Source organism: Channa argus, chromosome 11 (genome assembly GCF_033026475.1).
Source record: "Channa argus isolate prfri chromosome 11, Channa argus male v1.0, whole genome shotgun sequence".
NCBI lineage: Eukaryota > Metazoa > Chordata > Actinopteri > Anabantiformes > Channidae > Channa > Channa argus.
Window position 1 is genome coordinate 9,185,353 of NC_090207.1, and position 27,080 is coordinate 9,212,432.

The window sequence follows — 27,080 nt, forward strand, 5'->3', positions numbered from 1 at the left end:
AGCTGCTGAAGTAGTTGAAATTCTGTGGTTGGTTCGAAAAACGAGTTTCACCCAAAAACTCGTCTTCGTGTGTTAACGATCTCTGCTGCTGCCCTCGTCTTTTATTGGACAAACTTTAACCATGTGACCATATTACCGCTTTTCTGTTGTTTTTTTCAAGGCGCACTGAAAATAAAGATGGGGTAGGATATTTTATCTTTGCCCCAGTGTAGTGTTTTTGTATCAACGTTTTCATAGGATATCCTTGTCATTTAGTGTCTTTATTGGGAATTTTAAAAAGCCCCTGGAGCCTTATTGTACTTCGACTGACGTTGCTTCGTAGTGGATTTCAGGTTAATTTAACATACGCACAGTTAAGGCTGTATGTTAGCATGATCTCAGCATTGACCTAGCGGGACAATTTGTGGGACACAGGGAAAACACATCCATCGGCTGCACGCCATAATTACCACAGAGGTAAAGAAAGGCTAATAAAATAATCAAGTAAAAAAATATTTATAGAAATATATAGACCTTCTAGCGTATGCGTTAATGTCTATTAATATAAATATCTCACATTGCGCATCGATTTATAGGCTTGTGCCTGTGTGCACATTGTCAGGCTTTAAAATAATATCACCGTTTCCAGTAGCAACAGCGCCATCACGCGGGGCGTTTCCACAGCTGACGGGGCGGCCTTTTACGCCGGAAGTAAAACGTTTGAGGTCGTCATGGGGAGCAAAGTCAGCTCCAAAATGGCAGCTCCCGCAGCTCGAGTTATTCAGGTAATGTTGCTCCTGTAAATGGAATCGCTCTAAACAGGTCGATGTAGAAAAACATAAAGTGAAAATATCGCTGTGTTTTTTGTTGTTGTTGTCCTGAATGGTTAAATTCTGCTTTAGGCGAGGCGTTTTCTGGAGACTCACTGTCGTACCCTTGTTGATGTCCTTGTTAAACTGTAAAACACACAGTTATGTTGTGTTTTTTAACATGTTGAGGCAGCAACAGAATAGTAACTATAATTGACGGTGTCGCTGTCATGTCAGTGGTACAGATCTGTTAAGGAGGGAGCTAACTTTGTCAAAAGCACCATGCTGATGTTAACCGAAAAACGGAACTCTGCAAAGATTTAGACACAAAAAGCAAAGTCTATATGCTTTCCAACTAAATATAACACTTGGTGTGAACTCTTATTCCATCACCGGCACTACAAAATGTCCTTATGGTTTTTCTGAGTTCTATGGTAATTTGTTATCATTAATCACTACGATCATTGTTTCCTAATGTTAGCGTATTCAGGGCTGCAGACATAGAATAAGAATTTAAAACAATATTCTCTGCCAAGAATCAAAAACTATTTGTGCAGGTAAAATGCATTTAAAATGCATTATTTGGTTATCTTAATGTGGAGATTTAATGTCATAATGTTTATAACACGTATAACAAGTGTTATAAATTCCAGCTTTAATGTAAACGTTCTTGACCATACTGGAAACCTCTTTCCACTAATACATTTTTTAAATTGACAGGTTTTGATGCCTGTTATTTTGATCCTCTGAATTTAACCTGCCTTGAAGGTTAGCTGTGCAGCATTTGGTTGGGGATGTAACCTGAGGAAAAGTGAACCAATTTTGTGCTACTAGAAAATCAGAGTCCAAGTCCATGCTCAGCTGGATAACCCCACTAATGGTTGGAGAATGAAGAGGCTGTGGCCAGGGTTGGTAGGGCTCCTTGTGGGTGCACCACAAGGGGTCGTTGTCATGCTGATTTTGAGATCAGATTTCTTACTGATGACATTGTATGACGGATTAGAATGTAAACAGCCAAAGAGCCTAAAATGTCTCCTGCTAATGATTATATTTAAATTTCCTTTCACTTAGTAAATGAATGAATAGATTAAGATCCTGTCATACAAAGTACCTTGGTACTCAGCTCAGAGTACACGTCAGGTCAACAGCTCTGCTTGTTTTCAGAAAAACACTGCACTTTGTGAAAGGTTGAAACAATAGTTAATCTGGCCACATCTTGCAAAAAGCTTATTCAGTGTAGGCAAGTTTTCTTTGAATTTGAAATTGTCAGTGCTTTAAATTGATTTAACAAATAATTTTAAAATCCAGGGTATTTAGTTTTCAGTTTGAACGACAGATGAGTGACCCTGCAAATACCGCACAATATTTATTTATAAAAACCGTTTGATTTTATGGTGTGTGTGTGGTTTTGCAGGCTGTTCGGCCTCATGCTCCTCTGATCAAGTTCCCCAACAGACTAGGCATCCCAAGACCCAGTGGTGAGTACGAGGAAAGTAAATAATAGTTGAAATGACCTAAATTGAACTCACCCCCCCAAACTCGTCTGGTTTATGTAACTCGTACATGTACCTGATCTCTTTCTGTCCCTCATTTGTCAATATAACCTCGAGTCCAGATAAAGCTGCAGTATATTTTAAAATGATCCAATGGTTTCACAAATATAATTAGAACCAACACCTTGGCCTACATATGAACAATTATTTTTTATAATATGCATGAAATTAAATATTTTGCAGTGAGTTGATTAATTTTGCTCTAGATAATGTGCTCTAGGGCCTGAATAGTTTTTACATCATTTATTTTTTTCCTCCCTTTTCTAGCCCAAGAGGTGTTAAAAACATTAGCAGTTAATTTGCCACAACCCAGCGAACCTTCAACTGCAGCACCACCTCCGTTATCAAGGCCTCATGCACCTTTGACCCCAGTCCCTGGCACACCAGACACTCTGGCTTCTGTTCAGTTACTTCCTGCCAGGTATCGCAGAAGACCGTTAACAGTGGAAGAAATAGAATATATCCAGGTGAGGAGTAGAACTGATTATCTGTATGTGCCCTGAATATAAAGGTGGATCAAAATAGTAAAAATCATCAGTTACAACTTCATCAGATTTCTTGGATTTGGATAAACCTGCATAATGGCTATAAAATGATTGACTGTAGATTTTACCAGTCTTACTTTGTAGGTATAGGCAATGTGATGCTTCGTTGTGTTCCCGGACTAAAATGAAATACAGTTTTGAGGCAGAGTTGTGATACCTAAGGAGATAATAATGCATTTAAAAAATTTGGAATCAATTAAACAAGTTTACTGTTACCACAAAACTTCACCTTCTAAACATTTTAAAACTAGCTACAAAAACTAAAAAAGCTGACGTATTTAGAGAGGGCATCTTACAAACATTTCACGGTCAATGGTTTTTATATTGTTAAAGGTAAATGTACTATTTTTTTTTTTACATTTTCCTTTTCTGTTTCCTTCCTCTTCCACAGCGTGGTGGACCAGAGTAATGTGAATCAACTCAATCTCTGCAACCAAAGACGTTATCTGTTGGAGATCAGTTTATGTCTTTAATTCTGTTAATGCCATGAGACAAGCTGTAAAATAAAGTATTACGTAAATTCTGTTAAAATGTATGATTTTTATTTTTATTTTTTAGATGTCAAGTCTTCATTGTATTTTCATCGTATAAGTTTATACAAGACATTTTAACTTTAATACACATGCAACAACTGCCTTCGATATTTTTCTCATTTACTGTACTAGCATTGCGACTCTTTCCTGGAGATTTCTTGCTTTTGTTATAACTTTTTTTTTTATTAGCTCAACTCACCAACATTTTTCTTATGTTAGTTATGTAACTATTTTGAGCTTCTGCTGCAGTAGCAGCATACCCAAATGCAGGCATAAAGTTGACTCTGGCACACTGAGGAAAATTGATGTTTTTTTTTCTGCAATACAACTAACTGATCTGTTTGGACAAAGAGATGCTGGGTATCACATTACAGTAGTACTGAGTGAAATAGTTCCTGTGAGTTGCTGGATATAAATGATTAAAAGATCATTGTATTTTGTTTGTGTTCTTATCATGCTTTATATAAATACATAGTTCCCAAACAAGCAGAAGATAAGGACGTTAAAGACACAATACTTTAAATTCACATATTTATTGTTACCATTTCTGGCATGCTCTATATGGTAAACATTAACGAGACTGAAATTTCACAACAGTGCAATATGACTGGTCACCATAAATGTGTTACTGGTTTTCTAGCTGTGAAATTCAGTGAACTGTTACTCGTGAACATTGGCACAAGTAGTACAAACATGACAGAAAGGCCAAAGGTGAATATACACTTCACCAGTCTATCTGGCAGATTGTCATCTTAGTTTCTACCAGAGCTGAGAAAAGCACAGTGTTACAGTTTTCCTCTTGCTGCGAATTAATCAAGAAGATGCCACACACAGGCGAACACATATGGCAAAACAACTCTTCATTAGTTGAAGTACATGTCTGCCTTTTGGCAAAAGAAAATTAAACAACCAGGTCTTAAACACATGAATGAACACTTCCTGGCTTTACAAAAATACCTCTGGCTGTTCAAAACCTGATATCAAACATGACCTATGGACAAGAGAGTGCAGTATAGTCACATTGATATAAACACCTACAGCAACATGGTCAATTCACAAATGGGCACAACACCAGAAGAAACACAGAGGTATATGTCGGATTACTCTGATTATTTTAGGGAGAATATTCTGTCTAAATGTGTCTTGATCACAACAAAAACAAACAGAGGAACATTTACAGTTTTTTGTGTAATTGTAGCTTTTCTTTTATAAGCGCCAGACTAAACATTGCACTTGAAATGTAGCAGAAGCAATATGTACTCTGTTCTAGAGACAAAAGAACTTGTCAATTGCTCTGTTCATCCAATTCTTCAAAAGCAGGTAAGAAATCAGCAATGGTGTCCACCACGTAATCAGGCACCAAGCTCTGGTTGGTGGTCAGCTCACTATTCTGGTATTTCTCGGCCTCCTCAATCTGAGACACACCAGTGAGAGTGAGCATGGTGTCAATGCCGCAGTTGGACCCAAACAGCATGTCTGTCTCCAGCCGGTCTCCGACCATTAGGCACTGGGCTGGGTCCACTCCTCTGAACTGACTGGAGATGCACTCGAACATGAAGCGGCTGGGCTTGCCTATCACGGTGGCCTTGCGACCAGAGGCTACCTCCAGGGCTGCGATGAGGGACCCAGAACCTGCCAGAGTATAAAAATAAGAGGAAGGTCAGATTAAAGCAAATCTTAAGACACTAAAACCTTTCTCTCTCTCATATATATATATATATATATATATATATATATATATATATATATATATATATATATATACATACTACTACTGTTTAGCCTGTACAATGCCACGTTTCTGTCAGAAACTATATTTTAGATTTCAGAATCCATATTTTTCAAAGAGCCACTGATTTCAGTTCATTTCAGTGCAATATGTAAATTTGCTTATTCTGGAAATTTTGGATCTTGTTACTTTAGACATGACCATTCAGACATATTAATAAAAGTAATCCAAGTGCATCATTATGTAATCTTATCATATTTTACTTGTATAGCTACAGTTGTGAGTTGACAAGAAGTAAAGAGAGAAGGTTCTGATTCATTTCTACATAAATGTGTGTAGCTCTAAGGCAAACTGACGTTCAGCTGAGGCCTGTTATTTAAGCAGAAAAGTAGTGGCTAGTGCATTATGCATATGTAGTCTAGCGTGGGAAACGGGTGTGAATCGTGTTGTACACAATGCAGATAAATACGGTCCAATGAGGGGGGAACCATAGCTCACTTTTACTAAGGGGCCCCTATCAAAGGGGACACTGTGTGTATTTAATCATTTAGTTTGTGCTGGACACGAAGAGAGGTTGTGTAAATGCTCTTCAGGACACGCAACATCCGATTTCCACAGCTATACAATATACTAGATCATTGAATCCATAATATAGAAAAGGGCTGTTCTGCTGTCTTAGTGTAAAACTAATTTTAAGTCATAGCTTTACTGCAGTTTAAATATGCAGTGTGCAGTGGTGTTTAGAAAAACAAAAATATAAAAAATAAATAACAGTAAGAACAGTCGGTGTGGCTCGACCCCATGTCCCCGTTGACCCTTTTAGCTGTTTGGCTTAAGCCCAGCACCACCCTTCATTACTCAATCCATGGTTGGCAGTAATACAAAGATCCAAGGACATTAGAATGGTCCTGAACCTAAGTGAAATGTTGTGTATTGAGTGGAACAAACCGAGCCAACATTAGCAAACATCCTCACGTACCTGGCAATATCCTTCCACTTGACAGAGGATGCCAGGGGTCGTTGTCGGTGGCCAGGAACACACAGTCCGGGTCTCTCAAGTAGCACGAAGCTTTCGCCAATTTGAGAAAAGTCAGTTTATCATCATGTCCCACCAGCACTGCCTTGACGTCCGGAGCCAGGGCGCAGTCGTAGATGGTGGCATCTGGATCGTCCACCTCCTCCACGCAGGGGATACCCGCCTCCTGCAGCTCTGTGCGCAGTCCCTCGCATCCGATGACAAAAACCTGGCCGCAGACCTTGACGACGTCTCTCAGGTAGAGGGCCGAGCAGTACGACGAGCTGAATATTTGCTCCAGCATCACGTCGGTGAAGCCCAGCCTGTCGAACTTGTGTACATAATTCTCCCGGGGCCTGGTGGAGTTGTTGGTGACGAACACTACGTTCTTCCCCTGGCGGATCAGCGAACTCACCACCTTCGCCGCGCCCGTTATCGCCTTCTCTCCGTGCCATATGACCCCATCGCAGTCGAAGAGAAAGAAATCCTTCGCCTCGAGCAAATTTCTAAGCTGCGGACCTCGAATTTTCTGGCAGCCTTTGAAACCAAAGGCGCCTGCCATTCCGGCTTTTCCCTCGGTTTCTTCCGTGTTTCACCTGCTAGTGATTCCCCATATTAAAAGCAGGTGCATGGTGTTTTGATAACAGCGGCTAAAATGACAAATCTAACACAAACCAATGCTAGAAATTCGCATTGCTGAGTCCGTGGTGCGGTAACACACACAGACTGCGTGCTAGGAAAACATTGGCCTGAACACGCCCATTCTGTCCACACTGGCCAATGAGATAGCAGCAATGTAAACCAATCAGATTCACGTGTGTCACAACTCTGGAACTGAAATTGCGCCGATACTACGTTTTTTTTATTTTTTATTTTACAGTGTATGAAAAACAAAAAGTGGTGGCAGAAACACTTATCATACACGCAATTTCAAAATTTTCAAAGATTCTGCATATTGAAGTGAAAATGAAACAGTTTTCATTATCACAGATCGAACATGTGATCCGTTTTCTGAAAGTGAGGAAAAAGTTACAGAAAGTGAGAGTAGCAGTAAAAAAAACAATCCATTGACCTTCAGTTCTTGGATTCAAATGTTACGTGTTGAAATATACCTGAATTAACACTAGTACATTGCCAATGTTTTGTATGTTTTTACTTGATGTATTATAGGAATATTACCAGCACTCCCTTAATATGCTTCATAATACCAGAGCATGTTTGTTATAATTAAAGGGCAACTACACCAATTTTCAACTTTTTTCAGCAATGGCTTTACATTAGTGTGTAAATGTACATTATGCTTTTAAAGTTCCCTATATTAAAATATTTATCTGCTTCTAGCTGAAAAACTCATCTGGAGGAGTTTTTCACCATGAACAGTTCAGGTTCCTCCAACTGTTAGAAGTAGAGAGATATTTCAATGTAAGTAAGTCAGGGGGAACTTTAATGACATTAATTTAGATATACTACTCAAACTAGAACCAAAAGAAGCAAGTTTGGTATCAGTTAAGGTAGGACGCCTTTAAGTTCTAAGCAATTTAATCTCCAAAAAATCTAAATCTTCAAAAATGTTTCCATCCTCAAAACCTGTTAATTTATATTAACTAATTCAATTCAATTTTAGAGAAGACTGGCTGTCTGAGTGCAGTGTCAAAGTATCAAATGTGTCCCAAGGCTTAGGAGCAGCACAGTTTAGATTGGATCTGTACATTATAGTGCAGGAATGTAATCCAGTAATCAACTTTCACTTCCATCTGTTTATCTTGTTTTTTCTGAGATTGTGATGCAATTATCAATGTACTTTTACATGATGATTTAATGTTGCTGTTCGCAGCTAAAGGTAGCAGATTCGAGTCTTCAGCTGACTGCGGCCTTTCTGTGTGGTTTTCCTGTTCTCCCTGTGCGTGGGTGGGTTTCCTCCCACAGTCCAAAGACATGCATGTTAGGTTAATTGGTAACTCTCATTTACCAGTAGGTGTGATTGTGATTGTGAATGGTTTTGTCTTTGTATGGATTTGTGTGTTGGCCCTGCGATAGACTGGCAATCTGTCAGGGTGTACCCCAGCTCTCTCCCTATGACAGCTGGAATAGACTCCAGCCCCACCGCAATCCTAAAATAGGATAATGGATGGATGGATGGATAAGGCTTATTAACTTTGAGTGCCAATAGGTAGAAAAGCACTATAAAAGTGCAGACCATTTACCATTAGTCAATGCACAACAACTGTAGCAAACCTGTTTTGAACTAAGGCTAAGGAAAGATATACTTTAGACAACTGCAATTCCAACTTGGAACAAAAACAAGAAAGTGTCTCTGTTTCAGTTTGTTTTGTTGCTTTTTTCTGTTTCATTTAAGTTTGCATTTAGTTTTTTCTCCAGTCATGCTTTTGCTCACGTGCCCTTCTAATTGTGAACCGAGGTAGACTAAATGGCAACTGCCTGTCAGACAGATGAGAGAACAAGCTGTGCTAATCGGTCATTAATTCCAGAATAATATGTATTTTTCTCCCTGCTAACCCCCAGCACAAATGTGTGGAGTGGATGGGAGCACAGAAAATAGGAGGGAGTCCTCAAAAGCCTGGTTTACTTTCAACAGTGGCTTGAGCCCTGACTGAAATCACTGCTGTGCACATGTGTGTCTTGTTTAGAAAGTGGAAGGGGAATCAGTGAAAACCAACAGAACAGGGTGTGAAGGTCTGACTTGAGACTTACAAGTGGTGCTGTTGGTTATAAGCTAAAGAGCCAGTAGACCATTATGTTTCACCAAACAATTCTTTTAATAAGTAGATACAGTAGGTGAAACAAGGAAATGCGCTTAAAATAGAAAAAAGCTTACTTTTATGTATTCTCCTCTTTCACAGTATTTACCTGCAGAAACGAGGACAGCATAAAAGATGTTCTTTGCACAACCCAAGAAGTTCGAGTCAGACAAATTATTATTATTATTCAGTGGAAAACAAGCTTACCTTCTTAGCTTCACCAGCACTTCCATTCCCAGGAAATAACAACAAATGTAACATTTTAACTGTCATATCAGTCCATATACAGTATAACAGACAGCGAAGTGAATTAAATTAATTTTGGTCTTCGATCTTTCAAAGCAAGTAAAATTAAAATACTAATTCATTTAATTAAAAAAATTTAATTATTGAATATTATTAAAATTATTAAATAAATTAGTGGGTAAGTATGTATCCACACTTACACAGGGTAAGTACAGGGTCTGCAGGCTGTAAATTAAATTGGTCATTGTTTTAATCTTCTTACAAATACACAGTAACTACACGGTCCACGGGCTGTATATTAAAGTGGTCGCTGTTATTCTTTTGTTCCAAGTACATGCAGTAGAAGTATATTATAAGTATATCTTAACAGATATTGACACCTTTTTTAACAGTTGTGTGATTGTGTAAACCCCCTTTACTCCCCCTGAGTGAACAGAGAGAACCAGCCAGCGATAAAAATCAAACCTTGAGTTAGGTTCAAGTACAATTTGACCGTTGCTGCCAAATCCACTACCCAAAGTTGGCATCTCCTTCCCAGTACAGCAAGAGAGCCAGCAGCGGTAGTCAAAAGTGAGTTGGGCTAACGTTACATATAGACTAAGCACAATTTTGCTCTAAATGAAAGACAGGGGGCATCAATATTGAGGACAAACCAGTGAATTGAGAATTAAAATTGTATTTTCAATGTTTCACAGCGGTTATGTTCTTCACGTACAAATAAAGGTCAAACCTCTGCACAATTCTGCAGGAAGGACTTTATGTGAAGGCAGCTGAAGTGCAAACATCCTGCTCTGGTGTGCGTCAGATGAAATAAGAAAAATCATAAGCAATACACTTTTATCTGGTAGTCTACATGCCCATTTTGAAATAAAACCCTAGCCATCTCCATTATGTTCATCCAGTACCCTGTAATGACAGAATACACACCCTATAGTTACCATGAACCTATAGTTCAATTTCTCATTGTGTTGCCTGCTAACACAGAATTGTTTGTTATCATAGTACCACAAAATATCAGAATAGGTACCCTTTACTTACAAAATACTAGTATTATACTAGTATAATAATTTTCAAGTTCCCAGGTGGTTATCCCAGTATTTCCCATACGGTGTATCTTGTAATCAGGTACCTAAAAGTAAATATTTGTAAGTACAGTGAAGCTACACCATTATTACCAAAATGTACCCTGTAAATACAGTTTAACTTCACGGTAAGATGCAGGCGCAATTTTCTCCATTAGTAACAGATTAGCTAAAACAATTAGTAATAGAAAAGAAATCACTGATGATATTGATTGTTTGTTGTGACATATAACAAGAAACACTTACTTTTATTGCTGATTATTCATTTATTAATATTTATTTGTATGTACTTTCTATCACAGTGTGCAAGTTGTGGAAGAATATAAATATCTTGGATTGTTTATTGACAATAAATTGGACTGGGGTAAGAACACAGAAGTGTGCGAAAGCACATGGGCCACTCCTGCCATCATCAGTGTTATTACAACTTCAAATAGTTACATATATTTATAAAATAAGTTACTAAAAAAATTACTAAAATAAGCTATGGTTTCAAATGTCTTTAGTCAATACAAAAAATCGGCAATACAGATGATATTTCCAGCAGACATTTCTAATGAAAGAGTAAGGAGAATATTTGCTCTTCTTGATGTATCCAGTAGAGTGTATATGTATTGTTTATGTCTCATGCTTTGGGAAACTCTAAGGCTTCTAGTCTCTCCTTCATTCTGATGGGCAAATGTTCTGAGAGAAAGAGACAGAGCGAGACAGAGAAAAACAATTCATAACACAGAGCAATGAAGGACAAAGAGAAGACAGAAAGATACATCTTTATGTAAGTTTGTGGTTTAAAAGAAACATAATATGACTGCACATGATGCTCAAAGATCTAGATGATTTGTGACTGATCACAGTAAGTGGTGTGCTCTTCTGGATTGTCACCTAATGAACACTAAAGGAACAGAAAAAGGAACAAGCAGATGAGTCTACACAGACTTACTACAAGTTGGTAGTGTGTTGATGATTCCATTATGCACTGCATAAAGGGATGCGGGGAGATAACGGAGAAGGGAACACAGTCCTCTGGTTTGAAGCCTAGCTCTTTGAATATATGCACCAGGTGCTAGATGCAAAAAGAGGCAAGTTTGAAAAGAGGGAAGAGTTTTAATTTTATGGGATTTCAAAATAATTTTAGAAAACAAAATCACACAGATGCAGCAAATTAAAACATATCAATTTTTTGACAATCAAGGGAGTTGGCCTGATTTATTTTACTCCCACTATGATAAAAGCTATACATACATTATTTTAAGTTAATTAAAAAAATAAAAAATAAAATATATTGATATAAATTATTTCCTAAAAATATTTTCCTATTTATTCATCAATCAATGTGTACCTGCTCACTCAGGCTTCCTGGGGGGAGTAGGTTCCTCTTGGTGGCTTTGTGACAGATTACAGCAAAAAGGGCAGGTATAGACACTTCTGGCTCTGCAGATGAACTGCCTGATGTACACAGAGCCTCTTCTTTCTTGTATTCCATGTCAATTTCTGAAAAACTGAGCTCTGCAGCTGCTTCTATACTGGGCATGGACTGCATAAGTAAAACACAGTTATTTTGCCAAGTTGACATGACATAGCCGGTAAAGAAGAAAAAAATTATTTAACAATAACAATGCTAAATTCACTTTTTTTCTTTGATCATTAATATAACTCACCTTGACAAGCTGGCCTGCTGTAGAGAGCTCAAGATTTTGTCCAAGCACTACACTAAGTGCTCTGATGAAGCCCTCCCTGGGATTCGGATCAGCAGCAAAGTATTGCAGCATGGACACATAATCCAGTTGGGGGGGAGAGAAAAAGTGATCTGCAAACAACTGGAAAAAGAACTAGGGAGGAAGAACACAGACAATTGTTACAGTTATTTATCACTTCTTATAACAATAGCTTATATTGTTTGTGTGTCATGACCACTTGGATCTCCTTTTTCAGCATAAATATTATATCTATGGTTAAATTAAGGTTAAATTAAGTTGTCAGGCATCTCATTTACCTTGTGTAGGTTAGCTAGACGATCATAGGGTAGAGGCTCAGAGGGATCCTCAGGGCTAGGCTGGGCACTCTCACTGGAAAACCACAACTCTGTCTGGTAGAAAGGAGGCAAAGGAAGAAATTTAAACATTTATTTTTATGTTTGGGGATCTACAGTTGTCACTTTATTCTATAAAAAGAATACATATACAGTATTGTGACATGTGTTGTCACAATGATTTGAACCCAGGCGAGCTTGCAGAAAGAGAGGCCACCAATCGGTGTGAGTTAATACAAGTATCCAACTTATACGATTTCATCCAGAGTAAAAGAACTTAATGTGATTTAAAAGAAAGTTCAAATGTCTGACCAGAAAAACTTACCTTAGAGTATACATCTGGGTTTGGGTCTGTAGAGACCATGAACTATACGGTTTGCGGTAGAGACTAACCTGTAGATACTGCTGTTCGTTTATATATCCTGTGCTGTTAGGATCTGCCGCCTTGAAACATTGTAGCACTACCAGCAGCTCTGTTATGGAGGGAAATGGCCAAGGGAGGGCAGCACTCAGTAAAAATTGACACCAGTCTATATGCTGGTAGTGGTCCATCAGCAAAGACACAATCTCCTTCAACTGAAACAAGAGAAAAAGGACAGTGCTCCTGTAGGCTTAGTTCAATTTTGGTTGCATGGACTAAGCAATTGACAATATGGTGCAGAAATGTGTGTTGTGTTTTTCTTTCGCTACTATGTGATTATGTGGTAATTTTTAAAGTCTTTCTCAGCCTACACAGCTTACCTAATGGCAATGTCGTATCAAGTGGTGCTATAAAGTTAAGAGAAAATAAATCATTATTAAACATTTTGTTTAGAGTCTCTAGAATACCTGTGTTTCATTCTTGTTCATCCAGGTCTTAGGCAGGGAGTTTCTGCCTGTGTTAACAGAGAGAATATCCCTGAGAAACCTGAAGAACTCCGAGCTAGACATGATGCCTGAAAGTCAGAGAGGAAAGAAAGGAATTGACGAGTGGATAGCTAGATAGTGCAATTAATAGATCACATTAACTTTGTCTCCCATGTATCTACCTGATGGAGCAATGTTCCTTAGCTGTTGGTAAAGTGATTCTAACTGAGCAATGGTCAGGGTTGACTGCGTAGGTCTCTCCATAGGAGGTGGACGGGGAGGGGGAGCGGGACTAGCCACCATGTGGCAGTCTCCATTAAGATAGAAGTCGGTAGATTCCTGGAAAACATAATATGTAGAAAAAGAGGAGCTTAGAGGTACAGTGGCCCAGATTATGTTAATGTCACACTCAAGAACAATTCAGATTTCATTGTACTGTAGTCTTACTATAACTAGTTAGCACACTATCTACTTAGGTTAGTTTTCATTTATCAATACAGACATAATATAACCACATACCAACACAAGCTCATACTGCAACTTAGAGCCAGCCTCTATATGGTGGCAAACCACTTCACATAATTGGTCAACACTACAGACAGACAAAGATAAAATAACATAAACACCACATCTTATATTTACAATTAATAACAAAAATATATTCATCCATTCATTCATTATCTGTAACTGCTTATCCTATTATGTGATTTGTTTTTTTAAACCAAAACAGCTAAAGAAATAAAAATCACTACAGCTCAAAAGGTCAGTTTGCCAACATACAGTATTATGGCATTTTGATCAAACACATACCATTTACCCCACACTAATAAAAACAAACAGGGGCAGTAGTGCAATGTGACAATATTGCACTACTTAACTCACCCAATGATTTATTTACATTCATAACTGCTCTATGTATATATACACATTACCCACATCAAACAATGCCATAAACAAACGAACACTTGTACTGTACCTTACCTCTTCATTTCTGCAAGATACTGTGTTTCTAACCACTTCTGCAGGTTACTTAAGGTCTGTTCTGCTCTGCTTTTCAGGGAGTTCACCAGGATCAGACCATGACCTTTGACCATTGCAATGCGCACCTTTGCTGCATTCACTGGACAACATCCACATGCACACAGAGGACAAATCCATATAAGTCTACTGACCGTGTATCTGGAAGTTGAGTCATGGCAACTTGATGTCTTTCTTGTTGACCAAACATACATACAAAAAACATACTAAATCCATCACACCTGCATGTTTATCATTCATATTACAATGTTTTTAAAACACTTAGCAAATTAATAAGTTCTATTATATGATATTAAGGTGACTAAATATAAAAAAAAATAAACGAAAGATGTTTTTCAAAAGTATATACACATACCCTCGTGACTCACTACAGCTGCATATTCTTGATGTATATGCTTGATTTGTGAGCTTTTGACTTCTGGGTTTTTGCCGTTAGGTTCATCACTTGCATCGTACTCATTTGTCTCCCCCTGGTGGGCTCCTGCCGACACCTACACACATATTACCAATACACATCAAGAACAATTGGATTTATCTGGTGATAGATGGTTAGCATATCTGAACACTTGGCCCTGAGATAGACTGGTGACCTGTCCAGAGTGTAACTGTCTGACAAGTCTATGGCATTCTACTGATTGGGTTCTTTATATATTCAGGTGTGACTTCCTCCCACTCCCAGAACTCCAGCTTCTCCTACACCAGCTTGATCCAGTTCACATCTAGTGATTACACTCGCCAAGCCATCATCAAGAGCAGCTACTTTCTTTTCTAGATAAATCTTACACAACAGGGAAGAATGCTTGGGGTCATTGTCTTGCTGAAAAATAAAGTTGTCCGCAATTAGTTGTTGCCCAGAGTTAATGGCAAATGCTTCTTCAGTATAGAGTGGTATCCATGCTGATTGAGGATGCCTTGCACACAGTGCGAATCACCCACTCTCCCATTACTAAAATATCCCCAGATTATTACATTTCCACCTCCATGGTGTTAGGCAGGCATTTAACACCTTTTTGTTGGCTCTGCATTTGACATATGTTCTTTGCTTAAATCCAAACACCCCTAAACTTTGACTCATCAGTCCACAAAGCTTTGTTCTAGTTATCTAAAGACCACTTTGCATCTTTGTCTGCTACAACCTTTTCTTACCATTTTCCAAACTAAGGGATTTTTTGTTAGCAACTGTGCCTATGAGACCAGCTGACCCATGCTCCCACTCACAGTATCTCTTCAATCTGGTTTCTCTCTTGTTTTATTAATGATGCAGCCAATTCAGGGGCATTACTTTTCTTCTTGGGCAGATGTGCACTTGGACCTTTCACTGAATCTGTCCGGATTGAATCAAATTGCAGCATGTCTCTGGAGATTAGAGTGTACTCCTTTTAAAGAAATCGTTAACCTCCTGGCTGTATCTTGTAAAGGACAACTTTCGTTTCTCAAGACAATAATAGTCTGACAGGTGTCTAAGGAAATCTGTTTTTGTTTGGCCATTGTTAGTTCTAATTTAAACTAAAAATTACAGATCATTCTCCAAATAGAGAGAGAGCCAAATATAAACTCATATTATTGGTTAACTAACACTTGGGAGCTACATGTATGGTCAATTTAAAAGCATTTGCACTTGAATTTCTGAATTTCTGCAGGAGGTGGTATTTTTGATGAAAATAAAATGTAACATGTATATTTGATTTGAGCAAATATTCTGCTTAAAATTAACTGTTCAGTTTTTTTTGTTTCTTTTTTGCAAATGGAAACTCTCACACACAGAGCATTACCAATTCACTGATGACTCTGATTGCGTCCTCGTAGTCAGAAATCAGTTTCACATGGGGTTGCTAGAGTAAAAAACAAAATATATATATGTATATATATATAAAATATTCCTTCAGTTGTACATCAATTACAATTTAATATTATTACAATATTACAATTTCACAGACTGCATCTAAATTAATTGAAAAACAAATTCTTAATCAAATCCAACTGGCTCATAAAATAATACAACCTGTAAGACATACAGTAAAATGACCCAAACAAACAGGGTATAAAATAGATTTCCTTTATGTGTATCAGACCTTGAGGAACACTAAAAAAATCAAAGTGAATAAAAGGTTCATAAAGAAAAGTAAGAGTGACCTTGACAGGATCCATCTGATCTTGGTTTGCTTTATTAAGCCCTTGAGAGGAGTCAGTACGTCTGGGGAGGAGAAAAGAAATGGTTGTAGTATGTGATGGGGAGTATTTGATTTGTTAACAGACTGCAGAACACTAAAAAGAAACTGTGCACAATAGTGTTTCAGCACATTGCCTTTCATGAATAATGTTACATTGTTTGTTATTCATCGTTTCTTGCCTCTCGTCCTGATCTTTATTTTCTTGAGTGTTCACAAGGGGGATACTGATGATGTTTGAGGGTGGCTCAGGCAAAACCTGTCTGTACATGCTTGAATAGTAGACCTTGACAAAAGAGAGTGTCTTCTGGAAACGATCCAGCTCCACCTATATAATTCAAACAATCTGAGATTATGGTTTTGTCAAATACTGAAATCACACAAAAGACATAAGCAGAAAATGTACATGTACAGCCAATAAACTTGAATGATATGCAATAGAAGAGATTCAAACCTTAACTCCAATTAGCTAATTCAGTGCTTTTCGCTAATTTGCTTATTATTTTCAAAATATCTTCATTGATGTTCCAAAATCATTGTTTTTTTAAACCTTCTTTTAGGCTACCCAGCTGAGGCAAGATTGATAGAAAGCTACTTGACCCCTCATTCAATCCTCTTAAGCCCCAAATAACCTTGTGGATTGTCTAAAAATGAACAGAACAATTACCTGAATGAGGGTAGAGTGGTGGTTGACAAGCATGGCAATATGGTCTTCCAACCAACCATCATTCATTAGAGCATCCCTCTCTTTCTCGTTCTCCTCCTTACACTTGTCACTAATGTCCCACAAACGTTCACGCAGTTCCTGTACAAAAATGTGGACATTTACATATGTGTGTGTGTGTGTGTGTGTGTATATATATATAGACACACATTCCTAATATATATGTGTGTGTGTGTGTGTGTGTGTGTGTGTCTATATATATATATATATATATATAGACACACACACACACACACACACACACACACACACACATATATTAGGAATGTCCCAATACTTCTTTTTCCCAGACTGAGTACAAGTACAAGTATTTACATTTAAGTACTCATGGATAGTGAGTATTGTTACAAGTACTGAACTGTTGTGCTTCAATTATGAGTAGCTGGACAGTAAAATCCTCCTAAATTCATTGCAGTTAAGCAACCAATTTTAGTAAACATGGGTATGACTATTAGTAACTAGATCTTAAGACTTTAGCAATGATCTTAAAACCGCTCTAAACCACAAGCCTATTTCCACCTCCATCTACCTGCAGAGGCTAACGTGGGACCAGGCAAAGTATCTGAGGAGTTTTACAAGTATGAGTACATGTACACAAAGGCAGAATCCGACCCCTGATACTCGATACTGCTGTTGGATTTGGGACATCTGTAATTTTAGTTTATTATAATACATTTCTTACATCTAGTCTGAGATGTAGCTCTGCTTTGGTATCCTCATCCTCTCTCATATCATCTGGTTTGCTGTTAAAATCCTTTTGCCACTGAGAAACAAGCTCCTGCTTCAAGTCTGGACGTCCCAAATACTGCTTAAACCCCTCTCTATAGATACAGGGAGCAGGTAATAATTATGTAGTTATACATAATATGTAATATTTATCAAACATTCACCATTTTAAATACATTTCTAATAACCAACATTTTATCTATTTGTTTGTAAAGCACGCATGACAAAGACTAAAACGTGCACAATAGTATGCAAACTTTTCAAAGTTTCAAAAGGTATGCGTTTATCTGTACTTAGTGTACTGCATGACATAAACCATGTTCACACTAATTCAAAGGCCCACCAGAATACCTGATGTGGAATAGATGTTTAACAACAGCATGTTGTGAGCGCAGCTGCTGCATCACTGTCTTTACGTTATTCACATAAGAAATGCACATTGTTTCCCAAAAGGTGCACAGGAACTCTGGGATCTCCTATAGGTAAAGAAAAGAAGAGGTGAACAAAAAATGGGGATTGTGAGATATAGTGTAATGCAACAGATTTCATATCACATAATTGCACAGTGAAACAAATTCTAAAAGAAATTACAGATAGGAAGAAACCAGTACAGAATGCAAATCATACTAGAGCTGGTAACCAGCACTGTAAGTGGTCATGTCATTAAAAACGCAAGAAATTAAACAAGAAATTAGCCGACTTCTAATAATAAACATGAATGGCCTCCTACTTTTGGAAGGGGCTCATCAACATAAACCCAGTTGGATGAACCTAGAGGGAGACAGGCTGTCTCAGGTGATATTTTAGTGGCTGCTTGAAAGTCCTCATTGGCCAATGAATGAATTGATGCCTTCCTAAATGGCCCTGTAGTAAAAAATAGTAAATAATAATAAATAATAATAATTTTAAATTTGGTATTAGTTATAATATATAAACATGCCTACATAAGTCGGTCGACAATATGATGTACTTCTATCATGTTTATGGTCAGGGAATATAATTTGTAAACACAGTCTTTTGAAAACAAAATTACTTTCTTCCAATATTTTATGACTTAAAAAGATTAAAAAGTGTTATCTAATAAAGATCTAATTTAATCTAAAATATGTGAACGTGCTTATGTTACTTTAAATTAATAATAAGATATGGCTTGAAAAAATGTGTAATCCACAGACTACACCTTTGGAGGATTGTGTGTTGGATTTGGCAAGCAAACTTATGGCTTCTGGCTCACTTAAGATAGCATTGGACTCTGTTTGGTCAGCAGCTTCCTCTGTAAGTGATAGGGGTGGATCTACAAGTGGCTGGGCAGCTGAAGAAGAGGACACTTCGTCTTTTCCACTGTGAAATGGATCTTCAACAGAAGGAAAGACATAAACTGAATAAGGACTAAATCAGAATATTGTGTGTAAATATTGCATCTCTCATGTCCAAAAATGGCACAGAATCTCACCATCAGTATCTGATTATATAAAAAAAAAATCTTATTTTAATCTTTTTTTCCTCTAATTTTGTGGATTCTGAGCAGGAAAATTGCTAAAACTATAATGCCCAGTTACCTTTCTGTCCCTTTAACAACATCTGTTGCAAGACAGAGTCCACCCTTTTGTAAAGCTCCTCTTCATCTACACTGGCGTCAGCATGGACCAAAATGTTTTGCTTTCCACCAAACCATTTCTCTAATTTGGGCCAGGTGTCTCGAAAAGCGTTGATCCTTGAGCAGGAAAGGATGTTAGTTATTATACAAACACTCTGTAATGTATTTATTTCAGTTTCCATCTGAATCCTTTTTTTTTTTTTTACCTGTGTGGAATTTGGGCCAGATACAAGCTTTGGTCTGTGGTATGGGAGTTAGCAGTAGTATCTGTTTCTGCATGTTTAGGAATGAGAGAAGCACACAAAGATAAAATGTGTAATTGGATGGTTAGTTTCTGTTGGAACAAACAGCTTCCAATAGAACATTTCTGAACACACACAGAAAGATAGCAGTAAACTCCCACCAGTCTGACTGTATGCCCGTCTGACCACACTGTCATCAGGAATATCCAGCAGCAGAACCAAGTCCAACACAGGAGCTGGGGGTGGTGGAGGCCTGGGTGGATTAGGATCTGCAGCAAGGTTTGCCCTGCTGTTTTCAACTTCATTCTCTACGTCTACAGATCCACCCAGGCCTTTCTCTAGCAGGTAGGCCTGAGTGATGTCTTCTGGAAAGCCATCCAGGATCCAACCTGCCTGAGCTGGAACCTGCCTAGTAAGGACATAAAAAATATTGTATAGTTGTTTTTTTTAATCCATGCTGTAAATTGCATATAGAAATATAGAAAATACAAGTCACTACATTTTAAATACAGTATTTTTATGCAATACAGGTTATGTGATTACCGTATAGCCTCTATTATAATGTCCAATAACAGCTCGTTAGGGATGATTTTGCCTTTCTTTAGCACTTCTTCTACAGCGTTTCCCTGCATGGCCTGAGTAGAAAGCTTTACCAGGGACACATTTACAGAAGTAGGAAAAGAAGCAATTATTTGATTTCAAATAGGTACACATCATTTGTAGACAAAAACAATTATTAATATTCTGTATTGAATTATTACATCACTTCACTAAAATAATTATTTTATAATCAGGTAAGCTTGTGATATAAATTGAATATTGGTTAAATTATGTAAAGTCAAATAACTACAAATGTGATATATTGTACACACAGCCCAATACTTACTGTTATGTTTCGGTCTCTACTTTCCACTTCAGTATCAAGGTCTAAAAACATTTAGATCATGAGTGATATATCACATCAAACATAGAGTTATAGTGCAGTGCATTTTTAATACACACATAATGTTTAGTATTAAATTGCATAGAATAAAATCGTGCTGGTTTCAGTAACCCACCAGGTTTCAGTGATGTGAGCAACTGATCATTGGCCTTTTCTGCCTCCTGCTTTGGGACCTGTAAATGTTGTTATTACAGGTTTTTAACAGGTAAAATCTTGAAGATCATAAAGGATCTTTTAAAGCCGTGTGTGTTGGACTTATTTTATTTTTGGAATCAGTAAGAGACTGGTGAGATTTTATGATTTCTCAAAAATTGTAAAGCATAATTATGTGACTAGATTTAATAATATGCAATACTAGTTAAGTAACAACACTATTATACTGCATGTCACTAACCTCCTCTCTATTCTGGTAAGCATCCAGCACCTCCTTCACCAGTTTGTGCGCTGATAAGACATAGAGGCCATGTGCTAAAGCAGAAAATAACACACATACTCAACATCAAAGAAGCCATACAGTGTTATTCATATTACTACTAAAAACATAAATAAGCAGTGTGGGTTTGTTTGAGTAGCATGCCTTCAGCAAACTTAGTCAGGCAGGTGGTCTTGCCAGAACAAAATTTCCCGAGGACAGAAGCCTTGAGGGTAAATTCAGGAAATAAAGGTGCGGAGGGTTCGATGCTCGGTGGTTGAACAATGTTCCTCAGTCGCCGAACAACATGTCCAAGAATATTGTTGTTGGTCAGGGGTAATTTTGTCGCCCCTTCTTCCTCTGGCCATGCCCACTCACCTACCATGTTCTGACCATGGAAAGACAAAGATAATCTTTAGCATTCATGATCTAAAAAACAACTACACTAATGTCTTGAACTCACAGTGTACTCATCATAGTCCTGGTTGTTGAGTATCTCCTGCTTCTCACACTCTACGGGATCTAGAGGGCCAGAGAACTCAATAGTGGGCTGCAGGCCCTTTGTGGGCTCATAGAGAGGCAGACCTCTGAACAGCAATTCCTTCCACTCTCTCATCAGCTTCTGTGGAATCAGACTGCAGAAAAAAAGGACAGCAAGTAAAGCTTAAACTTAATAAGAGGAAGTGTGGTTAAAACTAAATTTGCACCAATAATTTAATAAGCTAAGAGATTTGATTAAACTGGCTGTCCACTTGATTGACTGCATTTCAGTTAACTGCACTATTTTTAATGTTTTCCAAATGGATTTAAAATATGCAACAGTTTATGACAAAGCCTCAAAATGATTAAGGCAACTGTATTTTACGTAATTGTTAGCCAGATAAATACAGAGTGAAGACCATGTGATTGTAGAATCTAGAGTAGCAGGGTACACAGTGTTTTAGGAATGCTGAGCAGGGTTGTGTGGAAAGATGTATTTGAACAGGAGAAGCAGACAGGATGTTGACATCTCCTGACTGTATTTGGCCATTGGTCAGCTGCACAGGAATGTCTTAAATATTGGTATGTTTTTCACAGGTTTTTGAGTTGCATTCAAATTAGCACTGCACTTCAAATCTTCAATTTTAAAAGACTTCAGTCTTTAGCCTGATTTCAGTTCTTCACTACAGTCATAAAACAACAGTTTATTGATATCTCATAGAAGGAAAGAAAAAAACAATGGTAATCATAGAAACACACCAATACTTATAGGCCATTTGACCATGTTTCCCATTGATGCCTGTGTCTATGAACTTTATTCACTCTGCTTCTATTTCTGCGACTAATTTCTTTTTCTCCAAATATATTATGTGATAAAATATTTTGTGCTTGAATGTGAACTTTGTTTAACCATAAAAAAACAAATACAATGTACAAGGGACCCTCTCTTAATCCCATTTATCAGATCATTAATTATTTAAGGGACCCTCTCTTAATCCCATTTATCAGATCATTAATTATTTCATAACTTAATAACTACTAAATGATCTGATTTTATAACTGACTCTTATTATAACTATGTTTTACACCTAAAATTAACTAACTTGCACATTTATTTATAATTATAATACTTGGAAGCTTCCAATACTAGAATTTTATACATACATGGATTTGCTGACCACCAGGACAGCTTGGATGTCTTATGTTTCCATTGCATAATGAAAAGCAACAGTGTTACATACTTCTCACTGAGGAGTCGATACTCTCCAGCCTTTGTGGCCAAGTCCACTAGTTGCCCCAAAATGTCCTTGCAGATCTTAAAGTGCTTCTGGTATCTGAGCTGAGATCTCTCAGCAGCAATCCTGTTTAAGAATTCAAGCTCCTTTCTGATCTCTTCGGCATGGTCCAACTTAGCCTGTTGAGCCAAAGTCTGTACCAGGCGCCAGTCAGAAACATGAAATGAGTAGAGAAGGTATAACATAAATTCTCGCACTAACCAACAATTTTGAATTTAATTTAAAAAAAATAAAAAATGTTACATAGGTAATTCAAATTCAACTTCTGTCACCAGTAGATTACTAATAGCACAAAGAAATAAAGGTCAGTTTAATTGTTCCTACATTGTGTATAGCCAACATTATGTGTATATGTATGTACAATATATATATATATATATATATTATGTACCAACAAATTCAGCTTTCTATTTTGCCAATAGAAACAACATCAATACAAGATAGTTAAAGTTTATCTCCATGAGGTTCCTACCTGGTCCATTCCGACCATAATATTTAAAAAATGTAATGCAAGGAGCAGAGCAACTGTTGTGCATGCACTGTAACATGATAGCCAAACACAGACACAATACAAAAAAGATGTCGGAAATGTTAGAAAGCTATCATTCATTCTCTTTAATTTAACACGGTGATCTACCATAGATGAAGCAGTATCTATTAAGAAAAGAGCCACTAAATTAACTTACTACACAAAATATCCTCTTTCTGAGGACTGTGTTATAGACCCTGGAGTTTTATCTATGTAGTCACAATAAGGGATAGGGCAGAGGATTTGCTAAATTAAACTTACAAATCAAAACTGACAAAAACAATTTTATAGTAAGAATCTTTTTTCTACGAATAAACATATCACCTGTATGATATCATCTGTCAACAAAACTCTAACCAATTACGTGTGGAGTACAAAAAATAACTGTATGAATAAATACATTTAGGGTGTAGATTTCCATTTGCACATTTAATCATATGATTTAGTCACTAAGTAATTTTCCAAACAAACAAACAAACAAAACAAACACTGTAAAAGACTTCATCACAAGAAATTGGGTTAGGTTCCTGGACCATATGTAACACTGAAACCACACTAGACTATAGCTGTCAACCTTTATGGGCCAATTAACCAACTATTTCTGCCTTCTTTCAGAATGGGCCTTCTAGAGTCTGTCATCACTAAAGGAATACATATATTTACATATTGAAACAGTCTTTCTTGCATATTTGTCGAATTTGTCCCGCTCTTTTTATTCATTGTACCAGATACCTTGCTGATGCTAAACAAACTACCAAAACCAAACCCTTTCTCTCTCTCCCAATGACATGACTCATAGTATCACAGATACAGCCTCATACAAAAGTGACAACAGACAGAGTTATTCTTCTTCCTTATTCATCCTATCTCACCGCCTCCCTCTCCAGAGCTTCCTGGATGTCCCTCTCTCTCCTCTGCTGGTACTGCAGCTCTCTGAACAGGCGGTTTTCTCGGATCACCTCCTTCTGCATACGAATCTGTAGCAGCTGAACTGCCAAACGCTTTTCCTGTTGAGTCTGACGTGTCAGACGCTTCACCAGCTGCTCCTCACGCTGGGCCTCCTGCAGGGTAAGGCAGAGGTGGCGGATCAGTTAATTGATTTTGGGTTAAAATGGTGAATGTCAACGAAGACTGCAAAAGGTCAAAGAGAACACAATATATCAAATGTATTTAAGTCATTTTCCTTTTGGTCCACAGAAAAAAAAAAAGCTGGATGACTAGATATAAACAATAAGAGTGGTTATGTAGAAGGCGAAACAAACCTTACTCATGTCAGTGTGGGCCTTTATTATTATATCTACATCAGATATATCAACATTCTTCAGTGAGAAGAGTTTCACCTCTTGGGCTTCATGGGCCTTGAGCTGTTCCACCAGGAATCTATTTCGACGTTTCTCTCTCTGTTCTCGAGCTATAGCATTCTCCTCCAGCCTCTGTCGGATCTCCTGTATATACTCACTGTTGGATTTTAATATCACCTTAGTTACGCTTCCAGGGACCTCAAAGCTCTGGCTGCTGCCAACAAGGGGAAGATCGCCAGGGAGAGGCTGAACACTACAACTGAAAAGGTTTATTACTAAATCTTTTTTGTCCTATTATAGTCAATAATACACAACCAATACAATGTTAAATTAGGGAATGTTTCCTTTTCTTTTACCTTGAAGAGGAAGGAAAACCAGTAGTAACTAGTTTCTTCTTGTTTATCTCAAACTGGGCTATATCAGTCTGGACATTCTGAATTGACAAAATACAGAGAAATTACAATAACTCCAGTATGTGTAATAAACCCATGTCCTTCATTTGGAACCACCCTAGAACTGACACCCAGTTAGCAAACAAAACAATTATTTTCCTGTGTAGGATATATATCTATATATCTACCTAATTTGGAGCAAACCTGTGCTGCTTGTTGTCTGCGGCGCTGATTCTGCAGTCTCTTCTTTAGGTTGAGCTGTAAAGTGTAGTAAGGTGGCTTGGGTACCTTGACAATACAAGCCTGGTTTAAAGGCATGATGCCACTATACTTCAGATGAGACACCTGCAGCTGAGAAACACACAGTTTTTCATGGTCAACACTATCAATATCGTGTAAAACGAGTCTTGTTGATAAAGAGTCTTGTTGAAAAATCAAAACTTAAAGTCTGGTAAAGTCTTATTCGATTGAATAATACTGGGGTAGCGTAGAATTACTACTAGCACTAGCACTAGTGATACTGTTCTTTAGTTTAGTGATCTCAAGTTTGTACCTTCTCAATATTCCTTCTTCGCTTCTCATCCTGGATTTTGGGTTGTCTAATAGGATAGGTTATGGATGACCTGTCACTCAGTTGCTGGAATTTCTTCTCGTAGTGCTGAGAAATTTTCTGCAGCTTCAGTTCTGCATCACGTTTTACCACCTGATGCAGCCGCTATACAAAAAGAAAGACACTAAGACTCTTAAAAAAAGTCAGATATACTTAATAGTTGTTTTTGGCATGCCCAAATAAATTGGCAACAGCATGTTTTCACTAAGTTTCTCATCCCCCCTCCTCTTACATCAGAGTAGATCTCATATTGCTTTCTGTGCAGAGCTGCATTGGCTGCAGGCTGCATCATTTCCATCATGGTCCCGCTAATATCAGATCTCTTCTTCTTTTCAAGTGAGACGTAAAGTTGGTAAAGCAATCGTGTGGCAACACCCTGCTTCTCCTGCATCAGTTCCTGGGCTGTGTTTATGCTGAAGGAGATCCCCAATAACTGCAGAGTAGGCTCGAGGCGAGTAAAATTATTTAGTTTGGAGATGGCGGTGCTATGAAAAAGAAAAAATGGGGCAATCAACGTTAATAAAACTGAACATTGTTGAGCTGGACAATGAAACAACAGCTATTTTCCAGCAACAAAAACACAAGACAGTTTGCCAAATAGAGAGGGGCGCAACTTACTCTTTTTTCATAAACATACTGAAATCGTTCTGCAGCTCATATTTATGCAAAACCTCCCCAAATAGGTAACCGCTTGAGAAATCCTTGGCAAAGGTCTTTGGCTCTGTATAAATAAGCATATAATTACTTCTCGACATAAAATACTTTGCACATTGCATATTTAAGCTAGCAGGTAGCTAAGTAACAGTAGGGTGCACTTACCGACAGTTTTTGACAGCCGGAGCTCCTGGTTCAGCCACCTGCACAATATTTCCGACATATTCTTCTTTTTGATTCAACTTGAAGTAAAACTAAATAAATAACACTTTACTGCGTAGTACGACTCTTTAGTTGAATAGTAGTGACAGAAAACAGCCAGGCACCCATGAAGCCCCGACGGTGCTCTGTTGCCATAGCGACCTGTCAACAGGGTTGCCCAGCAAGCTCACAGGGTTCTCCTGGGAGTGGGCGGGTCGAGCTTGCCCCAGAGCAGCTTTTTACTTCTCTATCCAAAATGAAGACACAAATATATTGACTACAAACTGATCCAGAAGCCGTGTAATTTCAACCTTAAGCATTACGGGCAAGCGGCCATCTTTCATTAAATAGGAAACAACAGAAGACAATAACCTGTATTTGTTGGACTGATAAATTAACCTGTGACGGTTTCTGAGCATACTGATAATAATGGCAACTGAGCATATGAATAAATTGTGGAGATTATGTTAGACGGTTGGAACAGTGAAAAACTGACAATTTTGCAGGTCAACTATCTTTATTGCCTTTAAACATTTAGCATTTATTTATTAGTATTCACTTATTAACTCAGAAGCACTTCACCGTCTGTCAATCAATAATCAAACACTCTACAAAATAACATGAACTTTAAAGCATTTTCTGA

At 37.7% G+C, this 27,080-nt stretch overlaps 3 protein-coding genes across 10 annotated transcripts; 1 reads left to right on the forward strand and 2 right to left on the reverse strand.

Annotated features, from left to right (window-relative positions):
* The first annotated feature begins 154 nt into the window (after window positions 1-154).
* kgd4 (alpha-ketoglutarate dehydrogenase subunit 4) lies at window positions 155-3,688 on the forward strand. 2 transcript variants are annotated; one of them, XM_067522454.1, is made up of 5 exons: window positions 155-456; window positions 629-764; window positions 2,203-2,266; window positions 2,609-2,808; window positions 3,278-3,688. In XM_067522454.1, the coding sequence occupies exons 2-5, from the start codon at window positions 711-713 to the stop codon at window positions 3,293-3,295; spliced, it is 336 nt and encodes a 111-aa protein (XP_067378555.1). In that variant the 5' UTR covers window positions 155-456; window positions 629-710; the 3' UTR covers window positions 3,296-3,688. The 2 variants fall into 2 exon arrangements, with proteins under 2 accessions (XP_067378555.1, XP_067378554.1); XM_067522453.1 differs by having other exon boundaries at window positions 163-182.
* A 245-nt stretch (window positions 3,689-3,933) lies between these two features.
* Window positions 3,934-6,950, reverse strand: pdxp (pyridoxal (pyridoxine, vitamin B6) phosphatase). The gene is made up of 2 exons (XM_067522451.1): window positions 6,128-6,950; window positions 3,934-5,051 (listed from the first exon to the last, which is right to left on the reverse strand). The coding sequence occupies exons 1-2, from the start codon at window positions 6,723-6,725 to the stop codon at window positions 4,705-4,707; spliced, it is 945 nt and encodes a 314-aa protein (XP_067378552.1). The 5' UTR covers window positions 6,726-6,950; the 3' UTR covers window positions 3,934-4,704.
* Window positions 6,951-9,368: 2,418 nt separating this feature from the next.
* Window positions 9,369-26,949, reverse strand: spef2 (sperm flagellar 2). 7 transcript variants are annotated; one of them, XM_067522441.1, is made up of 37 exons: window positions 26,402-26,949; window positions 26,201-26,303; window positions 25,815-26,067; window positions 25,526-25,687; window positions 25,177-25,317; window positions 24,937-25,013; window positions 24,542-24,839; window positions 24,152-24,340; window positions 22,697-22,884; window positions 21,439-21,610; window positions 21,141-21,363; window positions 20,958-21,031; window positions 20,679-20,736; window positions 20,507-20,547; window positions 20,164-20,267; window positions 19,782-20,029; window positions 19,585-19,651; window positions 19,341-19,495; window positions 18,962-19,135; window positions 18,512-18,645; window positions 18,133-18,257; window positions 17,738-17,876; window positions 16,999-17,136; window positions 16,514-16,659; window positions 16,297-16,357; window positions 15,936-15,995; window positions 14,519-14,654; window positions 14,107-14,245; window positions 13,645-13,717; window positions 13,308-13,464; window positions 13,108-13,214; window positions 12,673-12,855; window positions 12,244-12,336; window positions 11,909-12,079; window positions 11,590-11,784; window positions 11,191-11,313; window positions 9,369-10,934 (listed from the first exon to the last, which is right to left on the reverse strand). In XM_067522441.1, exons 1-37 carry the CDS (start codon window positions 26,457-26,459, stop codon window positions 10,914-10,916), a joined length of 4,986 nt encoding a protein of 1,661 aa, XP_067378542.1. In that variant the 5' UTR covers window positions 26,460-26,949; the 3' UTR covers window positions 9,369-10,913. The 7 variants fall into 7 exon arrangements, 6 of the variants coding, with proteins under 6 accessions (XP_067378542.1, XP_067378545.1, XP_067378541.1 ...); XM_067522444.1 differs by having other exon boundaries at window positions 9,370-10,934; window positions 24,758-24,839; window positions 25,177-25,323; XM_067522440.1 differs by having other exon boundaries at window positions 9,370-10,934; window positions 25,177-25,323.
* Between the last annotated feature and the right edge of the window lie 131 nt (window positions 26,950-27,080).

Coding starts and splice junctions, on each gene's coding strand:
- spef2 (XM_067522440.1), bottom strand. CDS start 26,459: ATGTCGGAAATATTGTGCAGGTGGCTGAACCAGGAGCTCCGGCTGTCA. Junction 24,341..24,541: donor CCCACACTGACATGAGTAAG/GTTTGTTTCGCC, acceptor CTTACCCTGCAG/GAGGCCCAGCGTGAGGAGCA. Junction 22,885..24,151: donor AAGCTCTGGAGAGGGAGGCG/GTGAGATAGGAT, acceptor CGCCTGGTACAG/ACTTTGGCTCAACAGGCTAA.
- kgd4 (XM_067522453.1), top strand. Junction 765..2,202: donor CCGCAGCTCGAGTTATTCAG/GTAATGTTGCTC, acceptor GTGGTTTTGCAG/GCTGTTCGGCCTCATGCTCC. Junction 2,267..2,608: donor AGGCATCCCAAGACCCAGTG/GTGAGTACGAGG, acceptor TCCCTTTTCTAG/CCCAAGAGGTGTTAAAAACA.
- pdxp (XM_067522451.1), bottom strand. CDS start 6,725: ATGGCAGGCGCCTTTGGTTTCAAAGGCTGCCAGAAAATTCGAGGTCCG. Junction 5,052..6,127: donor AAGTGGAAGGATATTGCCAG/GTACGTGAGGAT, acceptor ATACTCTGGCAG/GTTCTGGGTCCCTCATCGCA.